Source organism: Geotrypetes seraphini, chromosome 6 (assembly GCF_902459505.1).
Source record: "Geotrypetes seraphini chromosome 6, aGeoSer1.1, whole genome shotgun sequence".
Lineage (NCBI taxonomy): Eukaryota > Metazoa > Chordata > Amphibia > Gymnophiona > Dermophiidae > Geotrypetes > Geotrypetes seraphini.
In genome coordinates, this window is record NC_047089.1 from 154,516,546 (window position 1) to 154,540,703 (window position 24,158).

Sequence of the window (24,158 nt, forward strand, 5' to 3'; positions counted from 1 at the left end):
GATTGTTTCAAAATAGGGAATCTTGGAGTTGCAGGTGCTTTCCTGCAGAGAACCTTTCCTCAGAATCATAGATGAGGGTGTCACTCTCCGTATTGTGCCCTCCTTTCTTCCAAAGGTTGTAACAGATTTCCACATCAACCAGGAGGTTGGTCTGCCTGCTTTTCAAGCCATAGGGTCTGAGAAAACAGACAGAGTTTAGAAGGAACTGGACAGCTGCAGAACTTTGCTCCAGTACTTGGAAAGAACAAATTACATTTGCCTTTCTGACCACCTCTTTGTGCTTACCAGCCACTCCTGGCTTGGCAGACCAGCGTCTAAGGCCTCTATTGCTAGATGGATTTGCATGGCAATCTCTTTGATGTACATCGCCTGTGGGAAGAAGCCACCAGTCTCTCTCTCAAGGGGCACTCGAGCAGGAGCGTTGCCTCTTCCTGGAAGGAGTTTCTGGCAGTTCCTCTCATAGAGATCTGTCAAATAGCTACTTGGTCTATTCTTCATACTTTTCCAGATCGTCCAGAGTGGATGTAGCGGGTCAGGAGGATGCCACTTTTGGGTCCTTGGTCTTAAGGGCAGGCTCTTCTGTCCCTTCCTAGAGGTCAGCCACTGCCTTGGTACGTCATCACACATAACAGAATCCAGATATCCACTCCCTCCAGCTGCCACCCACCTCCCTCTGAAAACCAGACTGACTTGCATTGACATCTCCAGGAATGATAGCAAAGTAGGAAACCTTATTGAGTTGACAGTGTATTCAGTCTTGTATGATTTTTACCTGTCATTTGTAATGATAGATAACAGCATGGAAATATTTTGTTTGTAGTGAGACGTCTTTAGATTAGAAGTTTCTTACATAGGCATCATCAAAAAAATGTTCTATCCTAAAAGAAGGAATATTTTTTCTTAGGGTTACCATATGCCTCCAGAAAAATGAAGACAGATTGAGACATCCTTTTTCTGGAACCATATGGGAACCCTAATTTTTCTACACATCTCGAACCTCAAACCAAGTAAAAGGTGTGATTATTCAATCCCTTCTGTTCCAGCCAGGTTTATTTAGGAGCACCTAAGGGACCTTTTTTTTTTTTTTTTTAATGAAACTGCATTAGGCAGCTAGAAATTGGTTTTACTGCATGGTAGATGAGGCATGAACCTAAGGGTGGAACCGAGGAGGTGGCATGAAGGCCCTAATTCTCTAAATAGGTCCCTTGTTGGCAGCTGTCCTAAAAGTGGCCACCAATTTGTGTGTCAATCACACAAAGGTGCTGTTTAGAGAATTGGGCCTCTGGCAAAGGTGGGCGCAGAAAATGTAGACCAGGGTTTTCAAGGCCTATATTTCTGGCGCCTACATTTGATGTGAATCACACCTACTACATAAGTGCTTTACGGTACCTAATGCCACATCCGGTGTTAACACAGTAGAACATATTTAGAGTCCAAATTAACTTGATAAAGCTTTGTTTAACTTATAGACCTCAGTGGTACCACCTGTATGCCACTAAACTTTTAGATCATACAGCGTTCAGGCACCCATGGTCGTCATCGGTCTCAATAAATATGAGTTATAAATATTTTAAATATTTTACTTTAAATGATTAGAGAAATTGAGATACTCATTTTCATCTACACGGGTGGGGGTTGGCACTCTGACATAGATCTATGTTTCGCCCCAAAGGGCTTTATCAAGGAAATCCCCCTTAAATCAAGCGGCTCATGCTCCCAGCGTTCACAGATTTAGTCCGGTGTTAGCCATGCCTACAGTGGCGCTAGGTGCCATAAAGCACTTCCGGAGGCATGATTCCGGTGTCGTATTTTTAGGCACCAGTAGGCACCTTTAATTTTCATTCAAGTACGCTTTTAAACAGCATTTTGGACTTAACTTAGGTGCCAGTTTATAGAATATGGGCCTAAGTGTATGAGCTACCAGCAGCACGGTAGCATGACCACTTCCCTGAGGAAAGCTAACTTGATCAGACCCCCTCCCTCAACATCCTACTTAGATTTAAATGCAGTCCCCACTCCCCCTAACTTTACCACATTTGTACTGTTTACTTTCTGTGGATAGCATGCGTTGAGTAGCAACAACTTATTTTAACATTGATAATTTAACAGGTGGTAATTTAACAGGTAACATGGATTGACTCCCATTTTCTCCCCCTCTCATCCCACTTCCCTAAAACACATAAAAATTTAAAATACAGACATCCAGAGTTTGCCACCCACCAGTCAAAAGAGCACATTGGTAAGCGGTAGCACTTTTTAGCTGCTGACACAGGCACCATGGGCATTCTGAGCTCTCGTGTGAGAGATGAGCATGCTCATGGTGTCAGCTTTGGCAGCTGAAAATGTTGCTGCTGACTGCTACACCCTTGACTGGGGCGTGGCAAACTCCTGATGTCATCATCTGGCAGGGTTTGGGGATCCCTGCTAGATACACAAATGGTACACCAGCTGCTGTGTGGGCCTGAGACAAAGGGCCAAATTCTATAAACGGCGTCCCGATTGTAGGCGGCGATAGGTGTCCTACCGCTGTCTAATCAGCCAATCAGGCGCACGTTTTTAAAAATAAACACCCTGAGGCAGACGACCTACATTGTAGGTGTTTTTGTAAGCCTAGGAAGGCATATAGGGCTGATTAAGCTCACCCAAGGTTAGGCGTGAACATGGTTTTGCTTGGAAGTGACCTTAGGCATCTGAAATGTAGGCCAGCAAAATGCTGGACTACATTTCAAATAGATGTGGCCGTTGAGCTGATTGTGGCAAGGGAATCTCCCTGCCACAATTAGCTTAGCGACTACAGCAGGGAACCTGTTTCCCCCTCCTCCCCCGCGCAGACTTGCAGGAGGGATGCCTACTCCCTCCTGCTGGAACCCTCGAACCCCCCCCTACTAAATATTCGCGGCAGAAGGAGTACCCAGTTCCTCCTGCTTCCACCTCTCTGAGACATCCCTCAGTAGGAAGGATGCCCACTTCCTCCTGCCAAAAAAACCTGCCACCCCCCAAAGATTACCAACAGGAGGGTTGGGATGTCCAGCCACTCCTGCTGGAACCCCTCCCCCCCACCGAAGACATGCCCAGTCCTTTCCTTAGGAGCTGAAATCTTGTGGGTATTGGTTCTGATGAATGCTCCTCCCTTTTACGGCCTTCCTTAAACTCTTTCTCACATAAAGGACTCATGTTTTCAGTATTGTAATTCTCATCCCATAACTGAATATCTCTTGTATAAGGAAGAGATGACTGACATCATCTTTGCAAGGAAGAGACATATGAGAAATTAAACACAAGGTGGTGCTGTCGCCATAACAGTACAATAGTCTGTCTCATAAAGTCATATTTGCTGCAGAACAGAATGTAATTTGTGACTAATTCTAAGCTAATTTTTTGGGGATTGGTAAACAGTGGGTTAAAAGGCGTGACAGGATGTACTGCTATTTCCTCCGATAGGTACAGTACCTAAAAAGACATTTATTGGCCCAGAAGGAGGGGATGTGAAGCATATTTTAAAAATGTTTACAGATTTTCTTACATTGCTTCACATTACGCTTGTATACTATTGATTGCCATATAAAACAACCTTTGTCATAAAATATTTCTTGAGGTAGCTCAACTTGTTTGCTAATAAGGCATCTATTAATTGGCTTGTCTTGATGCTGCCACCACAGTTGTCTTTCTCTTGCTTATTATATCTTGATTCTGCCTCTGATTCCTAAATTCTGAAGGTGGCTCCTAGATATGAATTCAGTTTGGTCAGGTCATTCTCCAAAGATATTCTTTCAGTGAATAAGAAGGAATGTATAAAGAAATTCTCTCTAACCAAATTAAACAGATTTTTTTCTCCTAATACAGTACAGTGGTACCTTGGATTACGAGCATTATCCGTTCCAGGAGAATGCTCGTAATCCAAAATGCTCATTTATCAAAGCAAAGTTCTCCATAGAAAATAGTGGCAACAGCAACGATTCATTCCAGAACCCGGGATCTGTACCTGTCGGGTGCTGGGTGCTGCAGAGCCATCTCCTCCGTCCATCATCTAAAGAACAACCCCACAGTGCCGCTTCGGGGGGATGCCTCTAATGTCTGCCAGCCGCCGGAGAACCCCGCAGTGCCGCTTCAGAAGGATGCCTCCATCCGCCGGCCAGCCCTCCACTTCGGATGCCCCCTCGTATGTTGGAGAGCCCCCACCCGATCCCACGCAGCCGAGCGCCGCCCCATCCGCACGACACGCACAACGCCGATGATTGACGCTGTACACGTCACACACAACGCACAGGTGGGACGGCACCCGGCTGCGCAGGCCCAGACAGAGGTCCTCCAACCTGCGGAAGGCACCCGACGTGGAAGGCTGGCCGGAAGACGGGAGAGGAATCCCCCAAAGCGGCACTTCCTGGACTGTAAGTGCTCGTTTATCAGGGCAGTGCTCGGTTTACGAGTCAAAAGTTTGCTGAGTGTTTTGCTCGTCTCGCAAACCAAGTTACTCGCAAACCGAGGTTCCACTGTATTAACTTTCTGAACTAAGCCCAATGAGTGTTTTCTTTCAGATTTTTCATTGTCTTGTCAGACTCCAGTCATCATTTCTCCTTTTCTCTTCCAAAATACTCTTTGAATAGTTTGATTTATTTTTTTTTTTTTTAAATCCATCTGCAGCCCCTTTTCTTCATTCCACACTCTCCGCCTATGCTTTGCACTTTGCACTTTCCCCTTTACAAGACTCTTACTTTGCAGCTCTGTGCTCATCCCTATGGCTCTGCACACTCTCCTGTCATTGCCTTACATCTATGTGACAAACCCCAAGTACTAAGATATGATTTTTTAGCCATTCTGTTAATGTATCCAATTCTGGCCTAGTTCGTAGTTCAAGCTTATTTTTAGCTTGATATAGGAGAGAGTCCCATGAAATTCATTATCACATTCCTCAAGCATTTTGCTCATGTGTTCAACATTCCCACTTCCCGCCCCCCACTTAAGAATACAGTGGTGCCTCACACAACGAACTTAATTCGTTCCAGGAGCAAGTTTGTTATGCGAAAAGTTCGTTATGTGAAACGCGTTAAGCGCAGTGACTAACGACTGCCTGCAGTGCCTGCGCGGAAGGATGCAATACATCGGCAGCGATCGTGGAAGCTCGGGCGACTTCGTTGTGTGAAACGAAGTTCGTTGTATGAATCATGACATGAAGTTCGTTGTGTGCAGCGTTCGCTGTGCGAGGCGTTCTTTATGCGAGGCACCACTGTACTTTTAAATGTATTTCCAGTGCAATAGGTGTGTCATTCTGGACAAGCAGGTTATCTGCCCTTCCTGTGGCCGCAAGTCATCTGCAGAAGGGAATCTATGCTGGATTTTTTCTGTATCCCTCCTACTTCACTGAGAGCTCTACTGCCACCCACAATTTTTCTGTTCTTTATTAATTTCATAACTAATACAAGTGCCATGAATTTTACAAACATTAATAATCAAGTTTCAAGTTTATTATAAATTTGATTGATTGCTTATTCAAAATTCTAAGCGATGAACATCTCAGTAAAGTCAAAGCGGTAAAAACAAAGAAGTAAAAACAAAGGGTTAAAAAATATGGTTACTTGATGTCGAACTGTTGAGCAGATGTCGATGAGGTGAGCTCCCACAACTCCTCTCTGAATAAGTGCTTTTCAGCACCACCATTGACAATTTCACCTCTATAATCCTACTGGGCGAAGAGTCCTGATCTAGAGGAGGACTTTGGTGCCAGTTCGGGAACCTGATGACATCCAAATTGCCACAACGAGAGAGAGACCGGGCCCGCAGTGAGGAAACAAAGATGACCGACGTCTAACCATCCCAACCAATATCGGTCAATTCAGCATGGATGATGGAGGTGGTCGGTGAAGTAAAGCTGATATTAGAGGGTTCGCTGACCACCAAACAAGCTGGATATGGTGGACACATGGATGGAAGCCCTTCATGGGGAATTTTCTACATACCGGCAGCGCTTGTCTACTCTAGAGGACCACATGCAGCAGCGTGAGCACACGTTACGTCTCTTGAAGAAAAAATCGTGGACATTGAAAACCAGTCTTGCCAGGGAAATTTGCGGCTGATCGGCCTCCCTGAGAAAATCAAGGATGGTGAGCTCCATACCTTTTTGGAATCCTGGATTTCTCGATCGCTTAACCTCCTGACAACTCACGGCCTGCTCCGAATTGAAAGGGTCCATAGGCAGGGTCTGCTGGGTGTGTCAGATCCCTGGCACCTACAATCAGAACATAAGAATAGCCTTACTGGGTCAGACCAGTGGTCCATCAAGCCCAGTAGCCCTTTCTTATGGTGGCCAATCCAGGTCACTAGTACCTGACCAAAACCCAAGGTGTAGCAATGTTCCATGCTACCGATACAGGGCAAGCAGTGGCTTCCCCTGTGTCTTTCTCAACAACAGTCTATGGACTTTTCCTCCAGGAACTTTCTTAGAACCAGCTACGCTATCCACTTTTACAACATCCTCTGGTAACGCGTTCCAGAACTTAACTATTCTCTGAGTGAAAAAAATTTCCTCCAATTGGTTTTAAAAATATTTCCCTGTAACTTCATCGAATGTCCCCTAGTCTTTGTAATTTTTGATGGAGTGAAAAATCGATCCACTTGTACCCGTTCTACTCCGCTCAGGATTTTGTAGACATCAATCATATCTCCCCTCAGCCGTCTATTTTCCAAGCTGAAGAGCCCTAACTGTTTGTCTTTTCTCATACAAGAGGAGTTCCATCCCTTTTACCATCTTGGTCACTCTTCTTTGAACCTTTTCTAGCGCCACTATATCTTTCTTGAGATAAGGAGATCAGAATTGAACGCAGTCATTTTTAAATTACTCAGCTCAGTGCACAAACAGGCCATATGGACCTCTGGACCATTTACTTATGAGAATTCCAGAATACTTTGTTTCCAGGACTACTCTACTGCTCTTCAACTTAAACGTAAAGAATTTGCTCCCTCATGCTCAATGCTTTTTTGGAAAAAAAATCCAGTTTTCGCTGCTTTATCCTGAATGATTCCGAGTACGACATGAAGGGAGAACACAATTTTATATGACAGCAGTTTGCCCAGTCCCTACAGCACCTGACTCTCCACCTTGATTTAGTGGGGTCTGCTGCCCAGACAGTAAGTTTCAGAATGAGACCAGTCTAGAGCTGTTGGATCTGGCTGATTTCTAGGGGGGGGGATTTCTTTGAGCGCTTCATGGACTTATACTGTGCAGCTGTTAAATGACTGGTGATATTATGGGTTTGTAATATCTTTTTCTTTTCACATTTGGTGGAAGGGATCCTACACATTCGGATTAGTCTCCATTTGAGCGTCCCTATAGGGGATTCCCGTTACACCGCTGGGACTCTTGGAGGCTATTTTCTACGGAGTTCCACATCATGGTACTGCAGTCTGGCATCATGGTCCAGATATGGGAGCCTAATGAATCAAAGTTCTTGGAGGACCGGTGAACACCACGAGTAGCCAGACTGCAGTAGTTGAATAGATTGTATGTGCAGAATATGTTGGTATTTGGTGGCTGCCTAGGAAGTTGAGCAAATATAGCCCCCCCTCCCCCCCATGCATGATATATATTGGGGAGGAGGTTTATACTCTCCCCAGGTAGCCACAACAGCCTTGCAAAATTGCAAGCTCATTCCCTTTCTGTCTGAGATAATTATGATGTCTGTTAGATAAGATAAGATAACATAACTTTATTCTTCTATACCGCCATAATCAAACAATTTCTAGGCGATTTACACAGAAGAAGGCTGGGACAATGGGCGAAATACAGATAATTAAAATACAGCAATTTTCTTAAATACGTTCAATGTAAAAGTTTTGTTAACAGTAATAATCCACATTTAGGAAATAAATTTATCAAACAATGCTGACTTAATTACTTTTTGAAATGCACCATAAGACAGCAGAACTTCACCGATACAGTTACCCCACCAGGATTGCTGCTTACTTGCTTGAAATGCAAGAGTCCTATCCAGAAAAGTCTTGTATGTGAACACAATTTCCAAACTATACTATGGGCTTTGTTACAGCCTCTTTAATTTACTTCAGCAGATGCAGTGGGAGCTAGAATTTGTAGGGGACTACCATCAGTCACTACATAATATAGTGTTGATCCTGTGGATGATGTCTGAAGCATGTATGTTTTGTGATGGAAAGGCCATAGAATGTGGGCTCTGCTAAATGTACAGAACGGTGGCCAAGTTATTTGGAGAGCCTTGCATCCGAGTGAAAAAGATTTCATGCATTTATCTTGGGCTCATGCATCGTTATCTAGAATAGACTACTAGTTGGCCTCCCATTCACTTTTTTCCAAGTTTGACACTGCAGAAATAGGTTCATTTGATGTTTCAGATCAGGGATCTCAAAGTCCCTCCTTGAGGGCCGCAATCCAGTCAGGTTTTCAGGATTTCCCCAATGAATATGCATGAAATCTATTTGCATGCACTGCTTTCATTGTATGCTAATAGATCTCATGCATATTCATTGGGGAAATCCTGAAAACCTGACTGGATTCTGGCCCTCGAGGAGGGACTTTGAGACCCCTGTTTCAGATCATACTATGATTTTGTTCACTTTATAGTTGGATTCTGCCACGTATGCTTCCTATTGTAAGCAATTCCTGCTTCACCTCTATAGAGACCCAAAATTCCACGAGTTTTGACTTACCAAATGGGCCGACTACCAAGTATATAAAGAGGGACCCTGGTCCGATCCCATTCTTTTATGGGAAGCAGCCAGTGTAGTACTCAGAGGGAAGATCTTGTCCTACCCGTGCCAATTATTGGCTTTGATTAAGTCAATTAATTTAGGCACCTACATTGGCTAAGTGCGCTGATATAGGCATCTAACTTAAGGTGAACTTTATAGAATTTGGGGGTTAGTGTTCACTTAAACTGCAGCTTAAAAGGGCTTACTGTTGGATGTGCTCAAGTGTTTTGTGCTAAGTTCTCAATTGGTGTGCATTACCAACGTATTAGAAACTATTTTTGCATGGACGGGGTCTGTCAGGGCAGAGAGTACACACTCCAGCATTAATAAGCGTTTCCACATTACCACACGCTAATTAGTGCAGGATTACCACAGGAGTCCTTACCACTTATCAAACAGGTATTGGTAACTACTCCTGCAATGTGTGGTTTTTTTTTTTAAATTTTTTTCATGGCTGTGTGCTAGGGGCAAATTAATAAATGGCTATTAAATTGAAAATCTGCTATTTTTTGGCTGCAGTAAAAATGGCCTTTGCACACGGAAGAAACCTGTGTAAGGGTGTGCTGAAGCCAGCTTTTACCACAGCTTTGCAAAAAAGACTCCAGAGTATTATCACTTTTAAATATAAATGAAGACTATGATATCTACTTAAGGCTCCTTTTACAAAGCCGCGGTAGAGATTTCTACCACTAGCCAGCGATGTAAATGCTCTGACACTCATAGGAATTCTGTAAGCGTCGGAGCATTTACCTTGCTGGCCCACAGTACTAGAAACTTCTGCTGTGGCTTTGTAAAAGCCAGCATTAGAAAAGAAACTGTTTAAATGTCATTATTTTGAAAAATTCTGCATTTTTTTTCTGCTTTTCTCTCAGCCCCCCCTTCTTTTATCAAGCCACGTTAGGGGTTTTTTTTATCGCTGGTTGCTGCGGTAATAGTTTCGATGCTCATAGAACTATGAGCATCAGAGCTTTTACCACAGCGACCGACAATAAAAAAAAAACACCCCTAATGTGGCTTGATAAAAGGGAGAGTAATTTTTTTGATGAGTATAATTTGTATTTCAAATATTGAGAGCGTTTACTTTTTGTGATTGATTTTACTTCTGTGTAGTTTCAGTGTAAACTTTATGAAATAAATGAATACTGGTATCTAATCCGTTTCTCTATATCCCTGTATTTTGCTATGCTTCCTCTCTTCCCTACTCCACCCCTCCCCCTCCCTATTCAATTTTTTGCTGTTATACGGTTTTGTCCCATCTTTTGTACACACCCCAGACCAGACATGGATGGGCCTACCATTTATTGCTAGTAGGTTTTCCTTGTATGTAAGTAGTGGTAATAGGCAATGGATGATTAGTTTATTATGTCTAGTTATAATCAGAAGAATAAGAATAGTTGATTTGAATATGGGATTTGTGTACCATCTGGGAAGACAAGGCACTTGTGCGTGCTTGTTAGCAAACGTACAGAAAGCTTTTCTAGACTTGTGGCAGGCTTTTCATAGGTGTGTGCCTCTGATAAGGGAAACCTATTGCCCTTCTGAAGGGTGTGAACCTATGAGAAACAGGAAGCTGGTCTGTAGCTGCTTGCATTTAGAGCCTTGTAGTGTTGATTTGGGCAGGTGTGTAGAGGAGGTTGCTCCGCATATTCTCTCCAGGCACCTTGGTAGTTTCAGCGCTCAACTTAAACTTGAACAACAGCAAAAAAAAAAAAAAAAAAAGACATGTCTGCACTACAGCTGAAGGAGTTAACTCAATCAGATCTCTATAGGAGGAGACGTGAAACCTCAGCTAGCTTGGGACTTAATGGGTTATATGAAGAGAAGTTAAGGTGAGTCCGATATAAGTTTATGACCGAGACTAATGTTTATAGCTTATTGGGCAGTTACTGCTGGTCCTGAGTTTCCACTGAAGATGCTGCCAACAGTGGTGTGTTGGCAGACTTTCTGCTTTTGGGCATTGTCACTTCCTTTTTCATTCTGATTTCCAGGTTGCCTTTCTTTTAAAGCATGGTATATTATGTTTAGAACAAAAGCATGCATTTTTTTCATTGCTATTTTTTTTTTTTTTAACTCTTTGCAAAGCGTGTGCTCCAATTGCTTGATTTGCATTGTTTGATTTGATATCTTTGTGGGGGTTAGCACAGCAGTACCTAATTTGCTTTCTTGTGGCGTGCCTGGCGTGACCAGGTATGATGCTTTCAAATAACTTTAAGCACTGAGTTGTCTCAAGATGAAATACAAATGTGAGATGAAGCTTATTGATTGTATTAAACTGGGAACTTAATCTAAGAACTGCTTGTGCAGATGATCTGAGAATACAAATGGTTATAAGAGAAAATGATAGGTAAAGAAGTGTGTGGGGCTGAGCATCAGGAAACAGCTGAAGCTAGGCAGCACCAGTCACGGATTGCACGAGCCAATAATAGGCAACCATGCTTTTGCATGTTTTAGTAAAACAGTTCGTAGTGGAAGCGTTGTGAAATGATTTTTAATTATTACATTACAGCTTTTAAAACAAACCGTGTGAAGTGTTCTACTGCTCTCATTATCTTTGTAGATTTTTTTTCTGCAGGATGGTCTGATGCAGCTTGTTAAATCATGTTTTCTTCCCCCTTGACCCTCGCCACACACACTTCGGAAATTCTTGTTGCTGACTGAAGGACTTAAAGAATGCAGTAGAACCACTTCATGTGACCTTACTGTGACAGTGTCGCACACCAAAAAAAATCTTGCTGTCAGAGTGTTATTTAATGAAAGCATTATAGCTTTCAAGTTTTTAAATATATTTTACTAGTCTTTAAGCCCGTTACATTAACGGGTGCTAGAATAGATGTGTCTTTCTCTCTCTCTCTCTCTCCTTGGCTGCTTTCTGTCTGTCTTTTTTTCTTTCTGTCTCTTTTTCCTCCGCTGTCCTCCACCACCCCTTGCCAGCTCCCCCTGTCCAGCAGTAGCCCTTCTCCCTTCCTTTTATGTCCCCCGTGTCCAGCAGCACCTCTTCTGTGTTCCCCAGTCCATCAGCACCTCTTCTGTGCTCTCCCTGTCCCTCTTCCCTGCTCCCCAGTCCATCAGCACCTCTTTTGTGCTCCCCCTGTCCCTCTTCCCTTCCCCCCGGTCCATCAGCACCTCTTCCGTGCTCCCCCTGTCCCTCTTCCCTGCTCCCCGGCCCATCAGCACCTCTTTCGTGCTCCCCCTGTCCTTCTTTCCTGTTCCCTCGCCCATCAACACCTCTTCCGTGCTCCCCCTGTCCCTCTTCCCTGCTCCCCGGCCCATCAGCGCCCCTTACCTGCTCCCCCTGTCCAGCATGTTCGTTTGCAGCCTGGTGAGGATAGCGGCCAGCTGTAGCGAACCTCCCAGGCCGCTATGCACCTCAGTAGGCCGCTATGCACCTCAGTTTCCTTCTGACGCGATCGTGTACGTCAGAGAAAACATGCTACTGAGGTGCTGAGCGGCCTGTGAAGTTTGTTACAGGCGGCCGCTATTCTCACCAGACTCCTTTGAAGAGCGGCATCGGCAGCGGTACTGGGCGGTGATGATGCGGCTCTGGCGCTGCTGGGAGAGAGCTTGCCTGCAGTTTCCTCCAGCAGCAGCGGTTGGTGAGTGAGGGCGGGAGGAGGGGAGTGGCCAGAGTGTTCCCTGCCGCCGGGTTCTAAAATGGAACACGGCCACGGATCACACACCATGGCGGCAGGGAACACGAAACCCTTAGGGTTTTATTATATAGGATGCACTTGAAAAATATGTGCTATAAAACAAAGCAGACCCTGTACAGCACAGCATTTTAGTGTCTGCATTGCCCAAGACTTTATAGGAGTAGTGTTTGGAGAGATACCCCCACTTGAGCCAAGTATATGTGTGTTTGGGTAGGGAGAGGGGGCATTTGGTTTGTTTCTGCTGCACTTAGAACAGATTCTGCAGGGTTTTGTATGTGCACACCAGACTACCTTCAAATGATTCCTTTATTAATGCTGACATTGCAAAAATGAAGGGAGGAATGTGTCGCCCTCAACTTTACTTCTGGCAATACACTACAGATCTCTTGATTCTAGTAGTTCATTTTTCAGCAGTGCCCCCAAATCTGCCTATCTTACTTTATTTGAATAGTATGGTGTCAATTTGTAAATGTAGATTTCATGGAAAGTTAATTTTCCTTAATGATTATATAGAGAAAATATTTGTTGAGCACTGTGGATGCAGCATGCAGTTTTTAGAAAAGTAAAGGAGAGGATGTTGATAAAATTAAACTTTAACGATACAGATTAACTTTCTGGCAGCAAGTCCTGAGTGCTTCTCCCTAGCCTCAGGTCGTCTCATTATGTTTCAGTGGAGCAAACTGTTATAAAGTGAGGGACTGTTTGATAGTAGATAAAGGCAATCCGCCAAATTCCATTTACTCCAACCTGTGATTGTAGAGTCACAGGAAAATGTAGTCTTAACTTTAAAATACATTGGGCAGGATTTTCAAAAACCCGCGTTAAAAAGCGACGGTCTTCTACTGCAGCCATTTTTGTACTGAATCTAAAAACCTGAGACATCCTTAAAAAATCACGCATGTAGATAAGATCGGCTGCACTATTGGACAAATGGAAGGGAGAGGAGGGAGAAGCAATGGGTCAGGAGCGGAGTTCCACAAGGGTCGGTGCTGGGACCTCTCCTGTTCAATATATTTATTAACGACCTGGAGGCGGGAACAAAATGTGAGGTTATTAAATTTGCGGATGACACCAAACTCTGCAGCAGGGTTAGAACCGCAGAAGACTGCGAAGACCTGCAATGGGACCTAACGAGGCTGGAAGAGTGGGCAAAAAAGTGGCAAATGAGCTTTAACATAGAGAAATGCAAGGTCATGCATGTAGGGAAAAAGAACCCGATGTTCAGCTACAAAATGGGGGGATCATTGCTAGGGGTAAGCAATCTTGAAAGAGACCTGGGGGTAATGGTGAACACAACATTGAAAGCATCAGCACAGTGTGCGACAGCCTCAAAGAAAGCGAGCAGAATGTTGGGTATCATTAAAAAGGGTATCACGACCAGGACGAAGGAAGTCATCATGCCGCTGTATCTTGCAATGGTGCGCCCACATCTGGAGTACTGTGTCCAGTACTGGTAGCCATTTAGGACACTTTTTAGATGTTTTATTATGAACCCCATAGTATTTTATATTAAAGTTTTTGGGTTGTGGAATGAATCGTCTGAGTTTCCATTATTTCCTATGGGGAAATTTGCTTTGATGTACAAGTGCTTTGGATTACAAGCATGCTTCTGGAACAAATTGTGCTTGCAGACCAAGGTTTTACTGTATTTCTATTTTTCATTTGTCGTTACTTATTCTTTACTTGGTGAGGGTCTGTCTGTGTCTGTTTGGGGGAAAAAACCCTGGTATTGTTAGCCTTGAATGTCTGAATAAGATGGATCCATACTAATCTGGATTGTTCATTTTTCTCAAAAGGTGTATGTATGTTCTATTGAAAAGTGTATGGTGCTGCCTTTTAATAAGTAAGCTCTTGTTGTGTGACTCTTGTTAGTACAATTACGATACAGTAGATGTGCTTATAAGGTTTTGTATTACTTCACAGTGTGCCTAAATTAGATTTGGGGTTTGGATTTAGCTCATAGAAATCTCGGTAGTAGCTCAATATGAGTTACATTCAGATATATTAAGCATTTTCCTGTCCCTGGAAGGCTTACAGTTAAATGTTTGTACCTGGAGGGTTTAGTGACCGTCTAAGAACTTAAAGAGTGGCAGTTGGATTTGAATCCTGGCTTCCCTGGTTCTCATCAAGCTGCTCTCTAACCATTAGGTACAGCTAATGCATAATTCAAACATGTTTGGTAACTCAAAAATAAACTTAAGGGCAGCAGATCTGAAACCCGGTGGCCATATAGCAACCTAATAAGACCATGATGGGCAAATGATATTATCACTGCCAGTAACCATTGGTTTCTTTCCAGTGGCCAATAAAAAAAGATGCTGGTTTGGTGGAGCTAGAGCTGATTGGGAGTGTTAAAAGTACCGACATGTATGTCCTGAATGCTGCAAATATTATTTTGTTTAAGTTCTATTTTGGTGTTTTGATTTTTTGGCATATTCTCTGCTGTGTGGTCAGGGTGCTTATTACCATCAGTAACAGGTACTCGGGGGGTGGGGAGGAGGCAGCTGGTACAGCTACATCAGAGCAACATAATGAGGGGGTTCCCCTTAGGCACAGGTTTCACAACTCCAAAGATTTAAATTTGTCCTGCCACACCTCATCTCATTCTGCATTAGCCTGGCTCCTACCCTAGCCCCGCCCCCATTTTAACCTCCTCAAGCTTCTGAGTCATCGATCACCTTTGTGAGGGGGAGGGGATAAGAGAGGGAGAGATGCTGAGAGGAGACACTAAGAGATCATGGGGGAGATGCTGTAGCACAATTAATTTTACTAGCTGTCATTATTTTCTTAATCATGATTGTTAATTACAGCATTAACCACGATTAATGTACAGCCCTAATTTTTGTACATTTTAAACAACGACATACAAGTTACACTTGTGAAAGAAAATGAAGAGACAAAATAAAAATCAGATATCCTTATAAGATAATAAAGAACAAAATTATACTTCATAAAATCCTCTATAGAAGGGAAAGGAGCAGTGACATAGTAAAGGGACCGGAGGAGGGGGGAGGCAGATCGCCCCAGGTGCCATCTTGATGGGGGCATGGGCACCTCTCCTCTCTGCTCCCCCCTCCCAGTCCTTGCCTGCCATTCACCTTCACTTCCCCCTCCCCCCCACCATACCTCTAGCTCTTCACTGGCACGAACAGCATCTTGTACTTGCTAACCATGCCAGCGCTCCCTCTGACGTCACGTCCAGGTCCCGCAACTAGGAAGTGACATCAGATGGAGCGCAGGTGCGGGCAGCAAGTTCAAGATGCTGCTCATGTGGGGGAAGCTAAAGAGGTACGGGGAAAGGGAAGGGGTGCATGCATGCGTCGGGTGAGGATGGGAAAGGAGCAGGGGGCACCTTCCACCCTCGCTATGCAACTGGAAAGAATAATGGAAAAGGCAATACAGTATTTTCAGGAATTATTAAGGAAGACTAGATCCTATTATACTTTCTGGAAGGCTGCATAATTACTGAAATATGTCACCTAGGATTCCGGGCAACTCTAGCAAGGAATTCATTAACTTATCGAACAAGAAAGGTAATTGAATATCCTCAGGAAAAAAAATACAAAAGGAGCTAAAAAATGTATACACACCTCATTAGGGGTGCCAAACATAAGGGGCTGAAATCTAAAACTCAAGCTAAGTTACAGGCTGAATTTTTTATTAAGATACTTAGTCTTAGTAGAAGTATAGAGTTACAATCTCTCCAACCCCACGCCAGCTCTGTGGTATAAACAAAATAAATAAAAAAGATTTTCCCTCTCTTTTAGGTCCTAGTTCACACTTGTTATCTAACACCAGCTCCGACAGGGTACACATTTCAAATCTGACATATTGTAATCACAAATAGAAAATAAAATTCTTTTTTCTACCTTTTGTTGTCTGGTCATTATTCAAATCATGTTGGCCCAAGGCTCTGGTTTCTGTTTGTCTTCTGATAAACTCGCTTGCCAAGGTCTCCTGCCCATTTGTAGTTTTCTTCTTTCTTGGTGCTAACCATCCATCTTCCATCTCTGTCCTCCCCTCCCCCGGAGGTCTGGCATCTTTCCTTTTTGACATCTCCATCCCCGCAGCTGCAACGATAGATCCCACCATCTCTCCTTTTCTCAACTATCCTTTCATCCAGCATCTCTCCCTCCTTCCCTACCACCCCCAAGTCCATCTTTCCCTTTCTCTTCCCAACTACTTTCCTGTCCAGTATCTCTATCCCCCCTCCACACCATCCCTTGTGTCCAACTTCTCTCCTTTTCTGTTCCTTCCCTCCCCATCCCATTGTCTACCATATCTCTCCCTCTCCTCTGTTTTTAGACCCATTATTTCTTCCCTTCTCCCCTACCCTCAGTCCAGCGTATGCACGTCTCTTTGGACCCCCTCTTCCTCCCTCCGTATGCTTCTACACCAGGCCCGCCCCTCCACTCCCCGAAGGCCTGCATGCTATTCCCCCTTCTTTCTAGCATCTGCCAGCTTTCTAGTCTCACCTTCAAAGCAACCTGCAGACGATTGCCGGTGCTGTAGTGATCCTAGCAGACTGCCGTTAGCATCCACAGCACGTTCCCTCTGCTGCGGTCCCGCTCCTCCTCTGACGTATGGGATCGTGGCAGATGGAGAGTGCTGCGGAAGCCGACGGCAATCCTCTGCAGGCTGCTTTGAAGGTGAGACTGGGAAGCCGGGAGAGAGATGGTGGACAATGGGATGGAGGGAGGGAAGGAACAGAAAGGGTATTTTTTCACAGGCCAAATCTAATTACATTGCGGGCCAGATTTTGACATCCCTGCCCTTCAACATGAAAAATATCATCTGCATAAAAACTTTGACTCTTCTGACAGCCACATGGTGGTTTTAGCAATCGTTTGGCTATTGACATCTTTAATGACAACATAAAACTACACATAGCTACCATAATTTAACTCTGGTTTTGAAAATGGGCATAGATAACCACTACTGAAGTATGTGTATATTTTTTGGGCCCCTCTGTAGATACGTACTTCTAACTTTCTACACCAACGGTGTCAAAATCCTTCCTCGAAGGCTACAATCCAGTTGGGTTTTCAGATTTCACCAATGAATATGCATGAGATCTATTTGCATGCACTGCTTTCATTGTAGTCCAAAGCACTTTGCCATATTCCTTAGCAAAAGGAAAACAATCAGCCTTAAATGTTCTGCCCACATAATAATTATTACACTAGGAAATTCCTGTTTCTCTAAATTCATGACTTGACAACTTGGTTTGCTTTTATTGTTTATTTAGAAAGGCAAAAACTTAAAATCATAATCCCAAATACCTTTTGTATATAGTAAAAACTGTGATTGGCCAAGAGGGAAGAGAATAAGGGTGAGAATGGAGTAGCCACATTCACCCTCCCCCTTTACATCTTGAGAGGGGAATAGAAGCAGAAGTGGTAGACAGGGAATAGGGTTAGACAGGTGGCAGGGTTGCTAACTTTCAAGAAACCTAGAAATGCTACCCTCGATCATAATTTTTGGAAATTCTGTCTCCCACTTCCTTCCTACTCCCAGCATTTTAAATCATCAAAAATGCCAGATGTCACCCTCTCCCTCTACTTAGCAAACTCCAAAATGGATTCTGCCCTTTTGGTGATCTGAAGCATTGGACCATGGACTACTGATACAAGCAATCACTCCTAACCAAAATAGTGTTTCTCTACTCCCACTGTCAAGTGTGCTGTGTGATCTGCATAGAAAGTTTGAGGAACCCTTCTGGAATCTAAATCATGTTTTGTCTTCTGAACTATCTCAAACCTAGATGGTAGAATCTTTGCATTTACGTTACGCTAAGTGAGTAAGTAGAGGGGTTAATCTTTGCATAACATAAGAATAATAGCTTTACTGGGTCAGACCAATAGTCCATCTAGCCCAGTAACCTGTACTCACGGTGGCCAATCCAGGTCACTAGTACCTGGCCAAAACCCAAGGAGTAGCAATATTCCATGCTACCAATCCAGGGCAAGCAGTGGCTTCCCCCATGTCTGTCTCAATAACAGGAAATTGTCCAAACCTTTCTTAAAACCAGCTATGCTATCTGTTCATACCACAACCTCTGGCTATGCGTTACTGAGCTTAACTATTCTCTCAGTGAAAAAAAATGTCCTCTTATTAGTTTTAAAAGTATTTCCCTGTAACTTCATTAAGTGTCCCCTAGTCTTTGTAATTTTTCACAGAGTGAAAAATTGATCCACTAGTACTCGTTCTACTCCACTCAGGATTTTGTAGACTTCAATCATATCTTCCCTCAGCCGTCTCTTTTTCAAGCTGAAGAGCCCCTTTATCATCTTGGTCGCTCTTTCTTGAGCCTTTTCTAGTTCTGCTATATCTTTCTTGAGATAAGGAAGGAGACCAGAATTGAATGCAGTACTCCAGGTGAGGTCGCACCATGGAGAGATACAGAGGCTTTATAACATTCTTAGGGCTTCTTTTACTAAGCTGCGATAGTGTTTTTAGCGCATGCAGGATTTTAGCGCATGCAGGATTTTAGCGCATGCTAAACCCGTGCTACGTGGCTAGAACTAACACCAGCTCAATGCTGGTGTTAAGGTCTAGTGTGCATGGCAATTCAGCGAGCGCTAAAACCACTATTGCAGCTTAGTAAAAGGAGCCCTTAGTCTTTTTAAAAAAATAATTCCTAGCATCTTGTTTTCTTTTTTGGCCGCCACTGCACATTGGGTGGAAGGTTCATCGTATTGTCTTCAATGACACCCAGATCTTTTTTTTTTGGGTGCTAACCCCCCCAAGGTGGACCTTAGCATCTGGTAACAGATTTGGGTTATTCTTCCCAATGTGCATCACTTTGCATTTGTTCACATTAAATTTCATCTGCTACTTGGATGCCCAGCCTTCCAATTTCCTTAGGTATGCCTGCAGTCGGTACCATTTGATATTGTCTTTCTATTTCCAGTTAATGAATAAATTTGCATAGTTTGTCAGATGCCTAATATCTACCACAGGAGTGCCCACACTTTTTGAGCTTGCGAGCTACTTTTAAAATGACCAATTCAAAATGATCTACCAATAATAAAATTTTTAAAAACTCAAAGCACACTGTACGCAGAGAAAATGTTAATTATCATTTATATTCCGGATTTTTTTCAAAGAGGTCAAGGCAGATGACTTTATGCAAAGTCACCTCAGTAACAACTGTACAAAAAAGACAAATATACCCCCCTCCCTTTTTACTAAACCACAATAGCAGTTTTTAGTGCAGGGAGCTGCGCTGAATGTCCAGTGCTCTTCTCGATGCTCATACACTCCCTGTGCTAAAAACCGCTATTGCAGTTTAGTAAAAGGGGGCCATAATGCAAAATATAGACAGTAGATATAAATTCTCAAAACAGACACATTTTGATCTCTAAATTGAAAATAAAATCATTTTTTCTACCTTTGTTGTCTGGTGATTTCATGAGTCTCTGGTTGCACTTTCTTCTTCTGACTGTGCATCCAATATTTCTTCCCTTCTTTCAGCCTCCTGTATCCTTGCTCTCCTCTAGACCTCATTTCTTCCCCCAAATTTTCTTCATCTCTCCCTGCCCCCATCCACTTTCTTTCTTTCTCCCTGCCCCCTTATTTTTTTTCTGCCTGTCTTTCTCTCTCTGTGCCCCCTTTCTTTCTTTCTGCCTGTCTTTCTCTCTCCATGTCCCCTTTCTTTCTTTCTGTCCCCCCTTTCTTTCTGTTTCCCTTCTTTCTTTCTCCCTGCCCCCTTTTCTTTGTGTCTCCCTGCCTGCCCCCTTTATTTCTTTGTCTTTCTTTCTCCCTGACCTCCCCCAAGCCACTGCCGCCGCCATTGGGGAATAGGCCCCCAAGCCACTGCCTCTGAGTTCTGAGCTCTCCCTGCTTCCCCACACTGTAAAGAGGACACAGGAGCACCGGGCCAAGCAGCCTTCACCATCCAATGTCAATTCTAATGTCGGAGTGGAAGTTCTGGACCAGCCAGGCAGCGATTGGCTGGCCTGAAACTTCCTCTCGGATGTCAGAATTAACGTCGGGTGGGGAAGGCTGCTTGGCCTGGCGCTTCTGCGTACTCTTTAGGGCGTCGGGAAGCAGGTTGAACGTGAAGGCAACGCGAGTCTATCACGGAGCCAGAGATGGGCTCCATGATCGACTCACGTTGCCTTCACAATCTACTGGTCGATTGCGATCGACATTTTGGGCAACCCTGATCTACCATGTACTTTTCTGAAGCTGTAACTGTTACAGCGTTATGGTGCATACAGGCAATTCCATCTGTTTTTGCCACATATTGTACTTGTGCTGTTTGAATAACTTGCAGAAGTGAGCACTCCCACTCCTTCCCTTCCTGATACTGTTATTCATCTCTGCCATATGCGTACATAGTTATTAAACAAAACCTTTTCACTCCAGGTAATGACTGATGATTTGATTCTTGCTATTCAGGAAATGACTTAATATGACAAATATGAAGTTGTGCATTTCAGTTGACTCACTAAATACCCTTTCTTGTTTTATTTCCTATCTCAGACTTGTGATATATTTTTAGAGGAAATTTTGATTTCTGAGAGTAGTCTATAATAGAAACAGAGAAAACAGACATACAGAAACAGATAAATAAAAGCAGATTAAGACCATATGGCCTATCTCTGCCTATCAATACCATTTACCTTCCCTTCTCTCCCCTAGAGATCTTTTGTATTTGTTCCAAGAATTTTTGAATTCAGATTGTTTTCGTCTCTACTACCTCCACAAATTCACCACGCTTTCAGTGAGGTTTTTTCTTAGCTTACTTCTGAGTCTGTCCCCTTTCACCTTCATCCTATGCCCCCTCATTCCAGAGCTTCCTTTTAATTGAAGAAACTCGCCTTCTGTGCATTTATGCCCCAGAGGTATTTAAACATTTCTACAGCTCCCTTCTCCCACCTTTCTTCCAATGTATGCGTATTGGGAGATCTTTAAGTCTGTCACCATATGTTTCATGTCTTCTGTAGTATTATACACCAGGGGTTGTTTATGGTACAGTTGGGGTTTTTTTTTCTATTTTCCCATCCTTTAAGAACTATAGCCTAATTTAGAAATATTTTTCCTAGGCAACATTCTGTGCAGGATGAAGCATCAATAAGCAAATATATAGTCATTAGCACTTTCACAGACTGTATGTATACAGTTCCCATAGACAAACAGTCGAGAACAATATGTCACATAAAGCTGAAGAGAAGAAAGTTCAAAACGAATGTGAAAATAATGCACACAGGGACAGGCTTCCAGTGGAAGTGATAGTTAGAACTGGTGGATAGATGCAAAGGGACTTCAGTAGTGATGAGAGAGAGAAGCCACAGACAAGTAAGACTGTGGGCAAGTATAAATGGAAAGATAGGGTACACCAAATGGTCCTCTTTTGACAACCTAGTCTATCTGTGCTAATTATCTTGGTAAAATGATTTGATATGATGATGATGTTATACTTGAAACTGTGTATGCAAAACATTAATAGATGGAGGCCTTATTTGAGGGCTCAACGTGTACTATTTTTTTTTATCATGAATGTCTTACATGACCCCATTTTTAGAAGGGCTTTACATGTAGAAAGAAGTCAAATCATTCAGTCTAGTTGCACCTTAACTTGATCAGAAGACCTGGGAGCAGGGGGAGTTGATAGAAGCAGGTTTGGCCTTGGTCAGTATCTAGAAAGAGTTGGCCAGTGGGGAGGGGATGAAGTTGCAGAGGTGTTCTCATCCTTGAAGACAGGAAATTCCCTGGGATTGAAAGCCTCTAAATTAGATGTTTCAAATTATACATTCATCCCTGGCTGTATATTGATCTCAGTATTACTGAGTTTGTGGGTTAGACGGTTCATAGACAAAAGCGCGCGACGACAAAGGCTCGACGACAACCCAGCGCAGACAACTGAGCGCAAGGCGGAAGCAACCGAAGAAAAACAGTATTTTAAGGGGTCCGACGGGGGGTGTTGGTGGTGAACCCCCCCCCACTTTACTTAATAGAGATCGTGCCGACGTTGGGAGTTTGGGGGGTTGTAACCATCCTCATTTACTGGAAACTTAACTTTTTCCCTCTTTTTTAGGGAAAAAGTGAAGTTTGCAGTATAATGTGGGGGTTACAACCCCCCAAACCCCCCACAACGCCAGCACGATCTCTATTAAGTAAAATGGGGGGGTTCCCCACCAACACCTCCCGTCGGAGCCCTTTAAAATACTGTTTTTCTTCGGCGCGCTTCCGCCTTGCGCTCAGTTGTCTGCGCTGGGTTGTCGTCGCGCCTTTGTTGTCGCGCGCTTTTGACCTGTTACCGGGTTAGACAGGGGTAGTCCAAAACAGTTTGCCATATTCCCTAGCAAAAGGAAAACAATCAACTTTAAATATTCTGCCTGCATAATAATTATTACACCAGGAAATTCCTGTTTCTCTAAATTCATGACTTGACAACTTGGTTTGCTTTTAGTGTTTATTTAGAAATATAAACACTTAAAATCATAATCCCAAATACCTTTTTTATATAGCAAAAACTGTGATTGGCCAAGAGGGAAGAGAATAAGGGTGAGAATGGAGTACATTTCTCCCTCCGTATTCGCTGTGATAGGGGATTAACAGAACCACAAATACTGAAAAACCACAAATAACTTTTTTATATGTTATTTGCTGTTTTCTATTAAAAACCATCGTGAATATGGTGAAACGGCAAATAACATGGTGGGAGACCTGGCCTGTTTCTGAAGGAGAGGCAAAACACGGTGAACAAAGTGCTGGGAATCAGCGATTTTCTCTGTAAACACTTGGAATCAGCGATTTCTCTATGCAAGCTGATGTAATTGGGGGGGGGGGGAGGAGCCAGCAAGCTAAAAACTGTGAATAATCGAAACTGTGAATGCTGATACCGTGAATACAGAGGGAGAAGTATAGCCACATTCATCCCTCTCCCCCTTGCATCTCGAAAGGTGAATAGAAGCAGAAGCATGGGATAGGGTTATTGTGGCAGGGTTGCTAACTTTTTAAAATAATCTAGAAACACTACCATAGGTCATAATTTTTGGGAATTCTGTCTCCCACTTCCTTCCTACTCCCAGCATTTTAAATCATCAAAAGCAGTGGTCTTAAACTCGCAGCCCAGGGGCCACATGTGGCCCGCCAGATACTATTTTGAGGCCCTCGGTATGGCTCCCAGGCCGGATGGTAGAGGATTGAAAGTTTCAGCAGTGGACCAGCAGCATCAAACAGAATCTCCCCATCGGCGTGCAGCCTTTCTGCTGCACTACCACTTCGGCAGCCTTTCTTGCTGCCCAGATCACCTCCTGGCCGCGGGCCCAGGAAAGAAAAGGAGAGGAGCGTGGGAGCACTGCACGCCCCCCCTTCACCGGCAAGAATCCTTGGGAACCTTTTAAAAGAACTCCCCAACAGCGTGCAGCGTGCAGCGTCTTGTGAGCACCTTCATGAAGCGCCGGAACGTGAAGCGTTTACAACTTCTGATCCCATGACAGAACAGTCAGACCCTCTAGACGATAAGTAACCTCCTTTGTCAGACTGCTTGTCATTTCAATTGTATCTCTAGCCATCATCCCCCCTTCAGCTGGACTGTTTCTTGTCCTCCTAATCCTACGTTGGTTGGACAGTGCTTTTCTATCCCCAACCGCAACCTCAGCCTTTCTTCCCATTCCTCCTACAGAAAGATCTGTATCATGGCCTGGCCCAACTCCCAACCGTGCCTACCACTATTCCTACTCTATCTGATCTGGTTCAGAATTTGCCTTATCAACTCACTCACCCCAACCCCTATCCCTGTCCTTAACCCCTCATTCCGTGCGGTTAAAACTAACA

The 24,158-nt window shown here is 43.6% G+C and overlaps 1 protein-coding gene across 1 annotated transcript in view; it reads left to right on the plus strand.

The window, feature by feature from the left end:
* The first annotated feature begins 10,373 nt into the window (after nucleotides 1-10,373).
* Nucleotides 10,374-24,158, plus strand: part of LIMS1 (LIM zinc finger domain containing 1) — a 111,129-nt gene continuing 97,344 nt past the window's right edge. Inside the window, exon 1 of the mRNA XM_033948867.1 lies at nucleotides 10,374-10,547. Coding sequence (XP_033804758.1) covers nucleotides 10,441-10,547 — 107 coding nt within the window. The 5' untranslated portion in view covers nucleotides 10,374-10,440. The remainder of the gene's footprint in view (nucleotides 10,548-24,158) is intronic.